At 41.0% G+C, this 12,723-nt stretch overlaps 1 protein-coding gene across 1 annotated transcript in view; it reads right to left on the bottom strand.

Annotated features, from left to right (window-relative positions):
• Positions 1 to 4,500: 4,500 nt before the first annotated feature.
• Positions 4,501 to 12,723, bottom strand: part of dpysl2a (dihydropyrimidinase like 2a) — a 30,185-nt gene continuing 21,962 nt past the window's right edge. The window contains exons 8-14 of the mRNA XM_017702768.2: positions 12,253 to 12,373; positions 11,119 to 11,275; positions 9,605 to 9,746; positions 9,172 to 9,342; positions 7,912 to 8,091; positions 6,833 to 6,998; positions 4,501 to 6,700 (exon numbers count right to left, since the gene is read on the bottom strand). Coding sequence (XP_017558257.1) covers positions 6,609 to 6,700; positions 6,833 to 6,998; positions 7,912 to 8,091; positions 9,172 to 9,342; positions 9,605 to 9,746; positions 11,119 to 11,275; positions 12,253 to 12,373 — 1,029 coding nt within the window. The 3' untranslated portion in view covers positions 4,501 to 6,608. The remainder of the gene's footprint in view (positions 6,701 to 6,832; positions 6,999 to 7,911; positions 8,092 to 9,171; positions 9,343 to 9,604; positions 9,747 to 11,118; positions 11,276 to 12,252; positions 12,374 to 12,723) is intronic.

Consider the following 12,723-nt stretch of genomic DNA (forward strand, 5'->3'; position numbering starts at 1 on the left):
GTATCTTATCACCAACTAAAGATCAGCCTTTTCGCTCTCAGAGCGACACAGAGAAACTTGTTCATGCATTTGTTGCAGCAGAGTTGATCACTGTAATGATCTTCTTACTGAACTTACTAAGAAAACTGCACATTCCGTACAACTCGTACAAAATGCAGCAGCATCCTAACAACAGCTAAAAAGAGAGATCACACCACTCCTGTTTTGAAGGAACTGCACTGGCTGCCTGTTTTATTTAGGATAGATTTCAAGGCTCTGCTGCTGGTCTTAAAAGCTCAGAACGATGCTAAAGCACCTGCTGACATCACAGAGTGTCTCTGTTTATGTTCCGGCACGTGATCGAAGATCTGCAGATAGTGGCCTTCTACACACACACATACAGAACTTGGAGAGGCTCTTTCAGTTATTATGCATCTGAACTGTGGAACTCAATTCCACCTTTTGTCAGACGGCCGAGCTCAGTGCTCACTTATAAGAAGCGCCTAAAACATCTCTTTAAACCAGGATTTAACTAAAACTGAACATCTCATGGCGTTTATCTTTATCTTGTAATTGAATCTTTTTCTTCCGATGCTAATCAAATACTAATGAGCACACCACATCAAACATATCTAACACAGACCAGGCCAGACACAGGGCTTATATCTCAGAGGGATGACGGTGGGAAACAGGTGGAAACAATCAGGGGCGGAGTAGCGAAACAAGGGGGCAGGACATCAAAGAATCCAAACAAAGGGGCACATGGACGACCAGAAAGTAAACAGAAAGGCACATGGAGGAGTGGGAGGAGCCAATCGTGACATCTGTAAAGCACTTTGACCTGCCACCAGCGTGAAAAGTGTTATATGATAAAATTCTTCTTCTTCTTCTTCTTCTTATTATTATTATTATTATTACTAATCTCATTTACTACTAGACATGGATAATATTCTGCTTAAAATAGATTTGAGACTTAAGTCATTTTCACCTGTTTCTGAATTTTAGTTCCTGAGAAACAACCCATTTTGTCACTTGCAGTCACAGATCAAAATGTCTCACAGAGGCTTTAACTCTTACTGACTCTTCTTATTCAAGTCGCAGTCAAATAATATCAGTGGTGGACAGTAACTGAGTAAATGTAATTCGTTACTGTACTTAAGTAGTTTTTTCATGTATCTGTACTTTACTTAAGTTTTTCCATTTTGGGAGACTTTTTTCTTTCACTCCACTACATTTCAGAGTCTAATGTCCGACTTTTTCCTCCGCTACATTTTGAGAAATCTGTCGTTCCTTTTGGTTTCTCTGTGTGTATAAAAACGTAACATGTCAAAACGAAAGAAGCGCAAAGCCAGAGCACCAATCAGGGCCCAGCGGTCACTTTGTTCTGAGCTTGTTTTGACCTGTTGGTCATACCAACCCAGTGCAGCACACGGTTCAACGTCAGCGCAGCAGTGTAAAACTTTGGGAGCACATGCGTCACCTAAATGATGAACTAACCTAACTTTGTGTAAATAGAGCACAATATAGAAATATGTCCACATATGCAGTCGTGACTGGCGTGTTTCTTTTTTTCTGAATTCATACGAACACTTTCATCCATCCATCCATTTTCCAAGCCGCTTCTCTGTCAGGGTCGTGGGGTACTTAAGCACATTTGAAGGTAAATACTTTAGTACTTTTACTCAAGTTGAGGTCTAGAGTAAGGACTTCTACTTTTACTGGAGTAATATTTTACCTTGGGTATCTCTACTTTAAATCAAGTACATGACTTGTGTACTTCATCCACCTCTGAATAATATTTACATTACAACCCCAAATCAGACAAGTATTGGGATGGTATGGAAAATCCAAATAAAAAAGAAAGCAGTGATTTTTATAATTTACTTTGTCTCATATTTCACTGCAGACAGTTTGACAAAAAGACATTTCATGTTTTGTCTGGTCATTTCGTTTGTGAAAATACATCAATTCCTGCCATTCAGGAGTTAGGAAAAGGGCAAATCAGGGCTAGTAATGAAGTAAAATAATTAAATACAGATGTGAGTTGAAACAAGTGATGCCAACAGGAGACTGTAATCATGATTTGGTGCAAAAGCAGCGTCCAAGAAAAGCCTAGTCCTTTAGGAGCATTAATGGGCCGAGGATCACCAGTTTGCGTAAGAAAGTTCTCGAAATGTTTAAAAACAGTGTTTCCCCAAACAAAGTTAGGAAGGGATTTGGATATTTCACTCTTTACGGTGCTTAACACAATTAAACGATTAAAAAAATCTGGAGGAATGTCAGTGCGTAAGGTGCAGGAGCGCAAACCTAATCTGAATAACTGCTCTCTGATCCTACAGATGGCACTGCATCAAGAAGTGTCACTCTACAGGTGATAAAACCACATGGGCTCAGGGTTACTTTGGCAAACATTTCTCAGGTACTACAACACATATTGACATCCACAAATGCCAGTTAAAACCTTACTGTGCCAAAAGGAAGCCCAAGTGTTAACTTGTGTCCAGACTTCTCTGGGCTCTGCGCCATCTGGGACGGAACCTCACACAGGAACGCGTCTTGTGCTCAGACGAGTCAATATTTAAGGTCTTTTTTGGAAGAAATGGACGATGTGTGCAATGGACCAAAGACAAAAGCCATCTAGACCGGGGTGGCCAACCTTTCAGACACCAAGAGCCAGAAAAAATTGCTCATTACTACTAGCAGCCACAGGTTATAATTACACAAACATTTATAGATTTTAAATCTATTTTACTACCTGTCATGTGGATGAGTTTAGAGGGACTTCTGGCATTCTTTGTTTTCCACAATCTGTTTAAAATCTGGCTTGTATTCAGTTGGTGCTACTCGAAGCAGTTCTTTCACATGTGTATCGATGCTTTGATTTCACGTGTTTCAGGGTGGAAAATACTGATTCACAAACATAGGTTGAGCCGAACATTGACAGGAGCTTCAGTGCAGCTTGTTTTATGTTGGGATACTTCTCCACAGGCACGATTTTCCAAAATTACAGGGTTCCCTCACTCAGAACAGACCTGAGTCTGTCATTTTCAAGAAGTTCAGTCATCTTCATTTGAGATGTAGCTTCATCTGTCACCAACAGGGGTTTCAAACAGTCTAAATCAGCAGCAAAAGGGTTAACAAGGAATGTAATCTGTGGTCTTTTCAGCTGTAGATCATGGAATCTGTCCTCAAAGTTCTGGCGTGCAGTGAGGTAAAGTGGCGCTGAAGATTGGAAGCTTTAAAATTGGATAACGACGTTTGGCATATCAAACAGAATGGCTTCCCTTTCTGCTCAATAAAAACATACAAATCCTCCAACTCTGGTAAGAAGCTTCTGTGTTCATCTTCATATTTTCATTTGGCTTCACATTTCACATTCTGACGCTGCCATGTTTCGGCGGTTGGATGGCTAGTAGCCTGGCTCAGCGCGTGGTTCTGCTGCGATGTTCTCCTTGCAGGGGGAGAGGTGGGGGTGTAGCATCACCGCGGCAACAGACTTTGGCTTCTTCAATATTCAAGCAGTGACTATGCTATGTATAGCATAGCAGTGTGCAACAAAAATAAATAAATAAATAATTAAATAACAATATATATATATATATATATATATATATATATATATATATATTTATATTTAACATACTATCCCATTTTTTCTGAATGGGGGTTGTAGAAAAATGTAAGGTCTCATTTTCTTATGTAGTTCTATTATATGGCCCAGAACTCTTTCAGCAGTCTGTCAGCGCAGAGAGACCTCCAACTTTTCTCATTCATCATCACAAATTTTGACAACTGCTCAACAAATCCGCATCTTTTCTCCCACGAGAAATCATTCACAAATCAGAGATCCTTCATTCATAAAATCTGCTTTGTTCCTCTTGAGAAACATTTTTCCTTTGTGGCCATTCAGAAGTTGGGACACTTTTGATTCCAATTTTTTTCCTATTCTTAAAGGCTTTTTGATCTTAAATGCCCCCAACAAGTGGTTTCCAAAATCTAGTGTTAGCTTTTGAGAAACAAGTGGAAAAGTATCCCAGGTTACTTCTCATGAAGCTGCGTGCATGACTGAGATTGCCTAGCTCTACTGTAGCATGGCTACTTAGAATTTAAAATCTAAGCTTTTTAGATTATGTAATAGCTTTGAATGTATTCACCTTTGATTGGTTTAAGGTGTAAAACAGTAAAGATGAGCTCTTCTTCCAGTAGGTGTGTCCAAAATCGACTTGTTCTGTAGAATCTAGTTTGCAGAATTATGGCACCCTCATGAGTGCAGACAAGTGTACTGCAGATCATTAGTGACACTTAGATGTGAATTATGCATAATTTATAGCTACTGAAAAGAAATGGTTAAGAAGCCATGAAAATGACCTGTTAAATCTTAGTTTTGCATTTATAAGTTGCTTGAACTGGATACAAACGGTCCTTACAGATTGTGCACCATACATTCCAAATGATGCCATGCACTTGGCGCAGTGACCCTCATGCTGATCAAATAAAGGCGACAGAAGACTTGAACTTTTGTTCCATTTTTTAATACTTAAAATCATTTCATTAAACACTTATGGGACGCAAAGCTTTCCGAGAGAAAACCTTCACAGATCCCCAAAGCCTACAAAACATACACTGTCAACATTTTTTACCTTCAACAATGGATGGCAAAGGGCAACAACAAGTCATAAAAATAAAAAAAGACACTAAAATATACTTCCCCCCTCTGCAATCCACAGACATCACAACTAGCAGAAATTCATATCCTTAGATGACAAGGCATGGAGGAGTGTAGTACGAAACTGGCACCAAACCACCAGCTCCGCTCACCGAATAGCATATACCACTGATTTACAAACGGGTGTTTGTGAGTAGTTAACCGAGATGGGACGGAGTTACAGCTCAGGGTGACTTCTCCCAAGCACATGAAACGGTCGTCTGTGTAAAAAGGCGAGGAGCAATACTGCACAAAAGTGTGTGAGGGATATCTAGCGCTGATGTGGGTGTGTTTAGTCTTCTCTAACATTTTCCTCCTAGCTCAGATTAGCATCTCTGTTAAGGAACCTGCTATCACTTATGTGGAAGTTGACAGCTGAAGCCAGAGCCTCCAACGGCGTTTCATTCTAAAGGACGGAACGAGGCAGAGGGATGAATTCTGTACATGTTTTTTTTTTTTTTTTCATGAGAAATGCTTAGCTCATTATAACAATACTCACAGACAGTCATTAAGAACTGTATCATCTAGCGAACAGGCAGGCAAGTGAATGTGACGTTTAAAAAAAACAGCAGTTTTAAAAAAAACATTCTTAGTTAAACAGATAAGTCAAATCAACATCTCATCTCCACAGGATCAATTCTACACATGCCAGACGAAACCGTTATTTTGGAGATTACTATGGTCGATGCAGAAGCCACGAAAAATGTCATTACAGTAAAGGTCATGGGGGAGAGATTTATCCTGTAGGGATTGTATGAAGGAGTTTCTTTATGACTAAACGCACCCCTGTGGTGGGGCTGGGGACAAAAATGGTACAGGCTGTGATATTGTGGGACAGGCGTGTGTTGGCCATTCCCACATCAGCAGCGCTGATCAAATAGCACCTGGCGTAGAGAGAGGAGGGGCACTACCCACCCACAGCACGGCTGTCGTGTCCAATAAACAGCCGTGCCAAGTGTTGATGGGCAGTTGCCACGGTAACCTTCTAACACATTGACAGCTAGAGATGTATGTGCGGGGGGTGCATCTGTAAAAGGGGCAAAAGCAGTAAATAGGGCTCCAGTCTTTTTTGTTTTCTCCTTTCATTCAGCCAAGAGTTGCCCAAACTGTATTGTGTGTCTACAGTGAACCCCCCACACTGTGAAAAGAGTGAGAGGTGGTGAATGGTTTAACCCTAAAACTGTGGACACTAGCCAAGTTCTCTCTGACCAAAGCAACCTGTTTAAAATGACTGAGGCGTTCACTATTTTTTTGTTTTTTTCTCAGAGTGAAAATAAAAGGAAATAATGCCAAGAACGAGTACAGAAGTGCAAAAATGTGACGCAAAGGGAAGACCAAAGTGAATGTTCTGCAAGAGTGCTGGCAGCACGATAAAAAACACAAGAGACAGCAAAACAACACCTAGTTAACGGAATTCTTTATAAAACAGCATTCTAAAAACGTCTGGACGATTAGGCTTTTGCCGATGTGTTGACGTTTTGTGTGGAATGGACACCACTGACTGAACTATAATTAGGAAGAAGACCTTTTCCTGTATGAGTTGTGTCCCAGTAAACAATAATAAATAATAAATTCAGTTCTGATTCACTTGACTCTTCCTACAAGGAAATAAAAGTGGTTGAGGAGGAGTATGAATGTAGCGAAATACAGGCTAATACTCGGCTGTGTCGAACACTGAAAATTAAACAATGTATTTTCAGGATGAAGCCTGAATGTGGGGGGGACAAAATGGAGTGAATGGAGTGAGGTGAGGTGTGGGGAGAATTAGAGGTGTGGGGATGCATAATATGGGGAGCTGGAGGTGTGCTTGCAGGGGGCCTGGTGGGGGTCCAGTTGGTAGGAGTGGTACCAGAGCCCATCACAGGCCCATGGTTCTCTTAACCCCCTCCCACCCCTTACTTGCTGGGTTGGGCATATGGGTAATCTAACCCAGGCTAGTGATGTTGGCCCTGCCACCGGGGGGCGCCACAATGCGCTGGGTGGTACGGCGAGGAACATTGTCATCAATTTGAGCTCCTGAGGGAAAGGAAAGGAAAGAAAGTAAAATATACAGACTCAATGTGAGACGTGAAGAAACTATGCAGTAACACCAAAGAGCTTAAAGAAAATTAGAATGGCATAAGGTTATGATTTTGTCAAGCATCTGACCAGACAGGCTGAATCCAGACTGGTGAAGGTTGCGGATGGGCTGAGGAGTAGGCTTGGCTGGAGAGGCCTTGTTGGAGGTGACAGGGGTCATTACTTTAGGGGTAACAGTAACTTCACACACCGGACCATCGTAGAGACCACGCGGGACCCCACGCAGCTCAGCAAGCTGAGGACAGAGTAGACGTCTTACTACTACACATAAAATGATAAATAACTTTGCTCTTCAAAAACAGTAGATGTATTATTTTTAAATATACTCTCACAGGCATATTATCACTATGGCGACAAAAACTTGTATCTCCAAAATGGTAACTTCACAGAGGAAGGAAAAACTCTCTAAACTTTGAATGGAATAATGGAAAAAAAAATGTTCCAAGTAGTTTTGGAGCACACAGTAACACAGTTTAAATTCTGAAAAAAAAAGGAGAAACAAGGTTTTATTCCAACAGCGACAATATGCGTGTTTTCACTAGAGTCTACAGTAAAGGTAAATTACACACTTTAAGACTTAACCTGCATTGCAGGATGAATTACGTATGTAATTTTAGAATTTGTACATTCATCAAAAAACCCAGATAACAAAGGAATGCCTAAAATCAATCAGGACATTTCTTGGATTTCTAGAGCTGCATGACATGAACTAAATGTTACATGATCATTCCACCAGATATAACTACAATGTCCAGTGCAATGTATTAAAACACAATGTATTATTCATGTATTAAAAAGACCCATTAATGGGACACAGTTAAACCCTGGCCTTAATTCATTAAAATCCCACAGAGCAAACTACTGGAATTTGTTAGAGAGCATATATAAATACTGCAGTCTTCTTCATATCAGTATCACAAAGGCAAATATTGCACTACTGATTAACAAGCAGCATATGATTAGACCCTACAACATACAATAAAAATTTTTTTTTTCATAATTTGCACACTGATATGCAAATTCTGTGATATCAATATTGCACAGTTTGATACTGTGAACAAACTATACAACAACCCCTAATCTATATTCTGCATTGTGGCACAAAGAATCTGGAATGGGGCCACGACAAAAGAGAGATGAAGACGCACCCTGCTGCGAGCCTTTATCCTTTTGTAGACATAGTCAGGGAAGGGCTTGCGGGTGATGTAACGCCCCGAGCCTTCGGTGGTGTGGAGGTTTCCATCCTCCAGCACAATCTTGCCCTGACTGATCACCACCAAGGCAGCTCCGCGTACCTCCACACCTTCAAAGATATTATATTCCACTGCCTAGAGAGAGAGGGAGAGTGAGACAGAATTAAAAAGTAGTGAACAAAGACAGAAGCAAAGACTTTAGCCATAAAAATGACAACCAATTGAAACATAACTGAGCTGGAACAGGCTTGTCTAACCACATCTATCCAACAGAATCTGAATTTGAATACATAACTGCTTTTGATTAAGAGCTTGCCTGGCTCATTAACTTAATTATGGTGATGTATATTTTCCAGTGCACTGTTCATCTATGCACCAATTTAGTCTGTCTGTATTTGATGGAGTCTGCATTTCAACAGCTCTGAGCAAATGAAATCACCGTGGCCCCTAAGAGTCAGCCTGACCAGCAGACCCAACTGGACAGTGATGGTGAGTCAGTGGGACATAACAGAGGCCAGTGAAGAGAGAAACAGTGCCAGAACCAGGCCTGACCTTATCACGCTAACAATGTTAACGGACATCTACAGAGGGCCCAACAACACTAGCAGCATGTGCTGCTTTGCCCAGCTGTCAAACATGTGAAAAACATTTGTACAGCTGTGCTGTTTTAAGACAGATGTTGGACAAAAGACTGGATGAATTACAGATACAGTGCTGTAAATGATCTGTACCAAAGACAAGCACCGTTATTCAAGTCAATCTTGTTAGATTGGTATAACTAAATGTGCTATCTGTGTATGAGAGATAGTAGACACTACAGTATACACTACAGGCCGAAAGTTTGGAGTGTATGTACGTTCACAACTTTACAAAATAAAATCATCAGATAATAGCAGAAATACATTAATTAACATAAAACAAAAGATCTAAACTAAATGTGCATAGCAACATGGTAAAAGTAAAACTACCTTGTTTTAGTTTGTTTTAAATGTTTATATCAGCTAAATCGTGTATAAGAACAAGAAAAAACGTAACGGGAGACTGACGTGGTAAATGTGCTCATCTTTCTGCACTTACAAAATCTGATCAAAAGCGGTTACTGAAGATGCAATCAAGATGCTTAGACATATTAGGCACTATTGTTTAGACGGAGGTTAATATTACGTAAGATCAGGGCCTCAGCGTATCTGTGTATGTGCATGTATGTCCTCGCACCAGGTTATGGCTCTTGGCAGAAATAATTCTGGTGACGTCGGGGTCCCATAACACCAGGTCAGCATCTGAGCCCACAGCGATGCGGCCCTTACGGGGGTAAAGGTTGAAGATCTTGGCTGCGTTGGTGCTGGTCACAGCCACAAACTGATTCTCATCCATCTTACCTGTCACCTGTGAACAAGAACACGCATCTGTTTCAAGAGTAAATACATTGAAGTTAAATTTAACACGTGCGTTGTTTCGGCATAGATAACACTTAACAATGACAGTCGTATAAATGACAGTTGTGCATACCAGTGAATACAAACAATAATCTACTTGAAGTGCAACTGTCTGTCTGAAACATTCAGATTCTCTTGGCAATCCCAAACTGCATTACATTTAGAATAAACAGAAGCTGTAGGCCGTTAAAACAACACCTATTCATGCTCACCACACACTTGTCCCAGATTACGGACATCCTTTCCTCAGTGCCGTTGGTGCCCTCTGGGATGAGGGTGAAGTTGTCTTTGCCCACAGCACGCTGAGAGGTGTTAAAGGTGCAGTGAGCACTGCCAGTTACCTGCAGATCACCACTGAACACCACAGAGACAATCAACAGAAAACAGTTACTTTCACTAGGGAAACAAAACATTTGTACGATCACAAAACTATGTTTTTGTGTGTGGGCAGTTTTGATTGTAAAACCTAAATATCAACAGAATATATACACTATATTGCCAAAGTATTCACTCGTCTGCCTTCACACATATATGAACTTGAGTGACATCCCATTCCTAATCCATAGGGTTTAATATGATGTCGGTACACCATTTACAGTTATAACAGCTTCAGCTCTTCTGGGAAGTCTTACCACAAGGTTTAGGGGTGTGTTTATGGGAATTTCTGACCATTCTTCCAGAAGCAAATTTGTGGGGTCGACACTGATGTTGGACGAGAAGGCATGGCTCACAGTCTCCGCTCTAATTCATCCCAAAGGCGTTCCACCAAACTTTACACTTGGCCCAATGCAAACCCAGACTCATCCAACGGATTGCCAGACAGAGACGCGTGATTCATCAGTGGCGCTTTACATAACTGCATTCGATACTTTGCATTGCACTTGGTGATGTTCTTGATCTGATTTGAAGGCCACATGAAGTTTGGAGGTCTGTAGCGATTGATTCTGCAGAAAGTTGGCGACCTATGAGTATGCGCACTATGAGCCTCAGCATCCGCTGACCCCGCTCTGTCATTTTACGTGGCTGACCACTTCGTGGCTGAGCTGCTGTCGTTCCTAATCGCTTCCACTTAGTTATAATACCACTGACAGTTCACTGTGGAATATTTAGTAGTGAGGAGATTTCATGACTGTTGCACAGGTGGCGTCCGATCACGGTACCACACTGGAATTCTCTGAGCTCCTGAGAGCGACCCATTCTTTCACTAATGTCTGTAGAAGCAGTCTGCAGGCCTAGGGGCTTGGGTTTATACACCTGTGGTCACGGAAGTGATTGGAACACCTGAATTCAATGATTTGCATGGGTGAGCGAATACTTTTGGCAATATAGTGTATGTATATATAGTGTTAACCCAAAGACAATATGTTTTGCGTATGTTAAATTCCAACACTGGCATTTACTTAACACAGAATAAGTGAACCATAAATATGAATGCTAATCATAAATACGAAGCTGCCTCTAAGCAGTGTTTGGAAACAAAGAGCTTTGAATACAATTTTCTGATAACATCAAATGAGGTTTTCTTTTTTTTTTTGCAAGATGTGATAACGGGACTGGTAGCTTTTTCCAAGACACAGCTTATTTCACATCAAGATAAATGGCTCCCTCTAGTGCTTAGAACCTGTCCTACATAACCCACTGCATCAGCTACATGTATGCATGCACGCCACTGCACTTATGATTATGACAGGGGGCCAGAGAAGTGGGGCGACTATACAGCACACACCAGGACAGCAGGGAGTTGAGATAGTCCGGGGTGGTAGGGTCCGGGCTGAGGGGTGGAGATGTGACATAAGCAGCAGCCTTGGCCCAGTTTTTGCTCCAATAGTGAGTGCCGTCCGTGCCCAGGCTGGCAGAGATGGGCTCCCCATACACTACGGTGCCTGCCGGAGAGACGAGAAGAGCGAAGATTCAGGAACAACTTGCAAGCCACTTATGTTCAATATCTAAACGTGCTTCATCAAAGACATCCCCCATCCTCTTGAGGATAAAGGGCCTGCTCTTAATGGCTTGTTTTCATTAAACATTACATGTTTCCCCAGCTGTGTCTGAAAATACGTGCACACAATTTTAAACAGGTCACACTCCAGTACATTAAATATCCATTCACTGTAAAGAGAAAATGTATAAAACCAGGTAGAACTGGCTATCTGCTAACATTTATTGGTAAGCTAGCCACTCAGTTGCCCGATACCTCAATGGCTATTGCCCGCTCTCTCATTTGTAGTTAAGCTACTTTCTGTGGTATATTGATTCTGTATATCGCTGTTGAGAATACCTTGTATCTCCAAAATGGTAACTTTATAGGAGAAGGAAAAAACCTACTCTACTTTTAATGTAAGTCAATAGAACCAGATTTTTTCCCCAAGTTATTTTTGGTCATCTCTTTTGGTCCATTCATCACGAACTTTACACACAGTGTGAAGGACTACAGGTATTTTCAATGTATGCCAAAAACTGAAAAACGTCAAAAATGGAGATATGAGGTTTTCTTCCGACAACAGCGATATGCTATTGGTGCTACTGGTAAAAATTACACTGCTTTCTTTACTTCATATTTGCTATCTAAGATGTTATTTTCTTAACTGGTTTGAATTAGCTGAGTGGGACTTTTCTCACTGAAAAGCAATAAAACTTTCACATGCATAATAGCTAATTCACTGGCTACGCAGCTGGTCTTCTAGCAAAACATTTAACAGGTATGTTTACAACTCCCGTAAGCACATGCCAGGGTCACATTTATTATGCATCTAGAAACTGGATGTGTAATCACTCTGGGAAAATAAAGCACCCCTGAATTTCAGTGTATAAACTGCACTCTGGCTATGTCTTGAATTTTTGTCTTGAATGATGAGCTCACCTTTTTTCCTGGCCTGAGCAATGACATCAGCAGCACTCTTGCTCATCACCTTGGTGATGTACAGGGGGCAGTTTGTTTGATTGGCCACTGTCACTGCGCGGTTGACTGCCTCGGCCTCCACCTATAAAACCAGCACCGACTTATTCACTGACATTCATGCTGAATTAAAACCTGAGGCTTTCACTAAGCCTCTACTCAGCATCTCCCAAATGCTGACTGCGCTGTCCACAGGCCAACAGTCTGATTTAAAAGCAGCTTAAAGCAGTCTCAGTGTACTGTGATCAACAGCTCTGAAGTCAAAAAGATAAAAGATGATTTTAAATGTACATTACCCTCTGCCTCACAAATAAGCATTCATGTTTTTAAGCCAGGGAGAAAAACATCGACTTATATCTTAAAATGAAATATAGTATGGTAGACTAGTTTCATACATGAGTTCTAATTTAGGTTACAAGTTAACATTTTTGATTT

This window comes from Pygocentrus nattereri, chromosome 28 (assembly GCF_015220715.1).
Source record: "Pygocentrus nattereri isolate fPygNat1 chromosome 28, fPygNat1.pri, whole genome shotgun sequence".
NCBI lineage: Eukaryota > Metazoa > Chordata > Actinopteri > Characiformes > Serrasalmidae > Pygocentrus > Pygocentrus nattereri.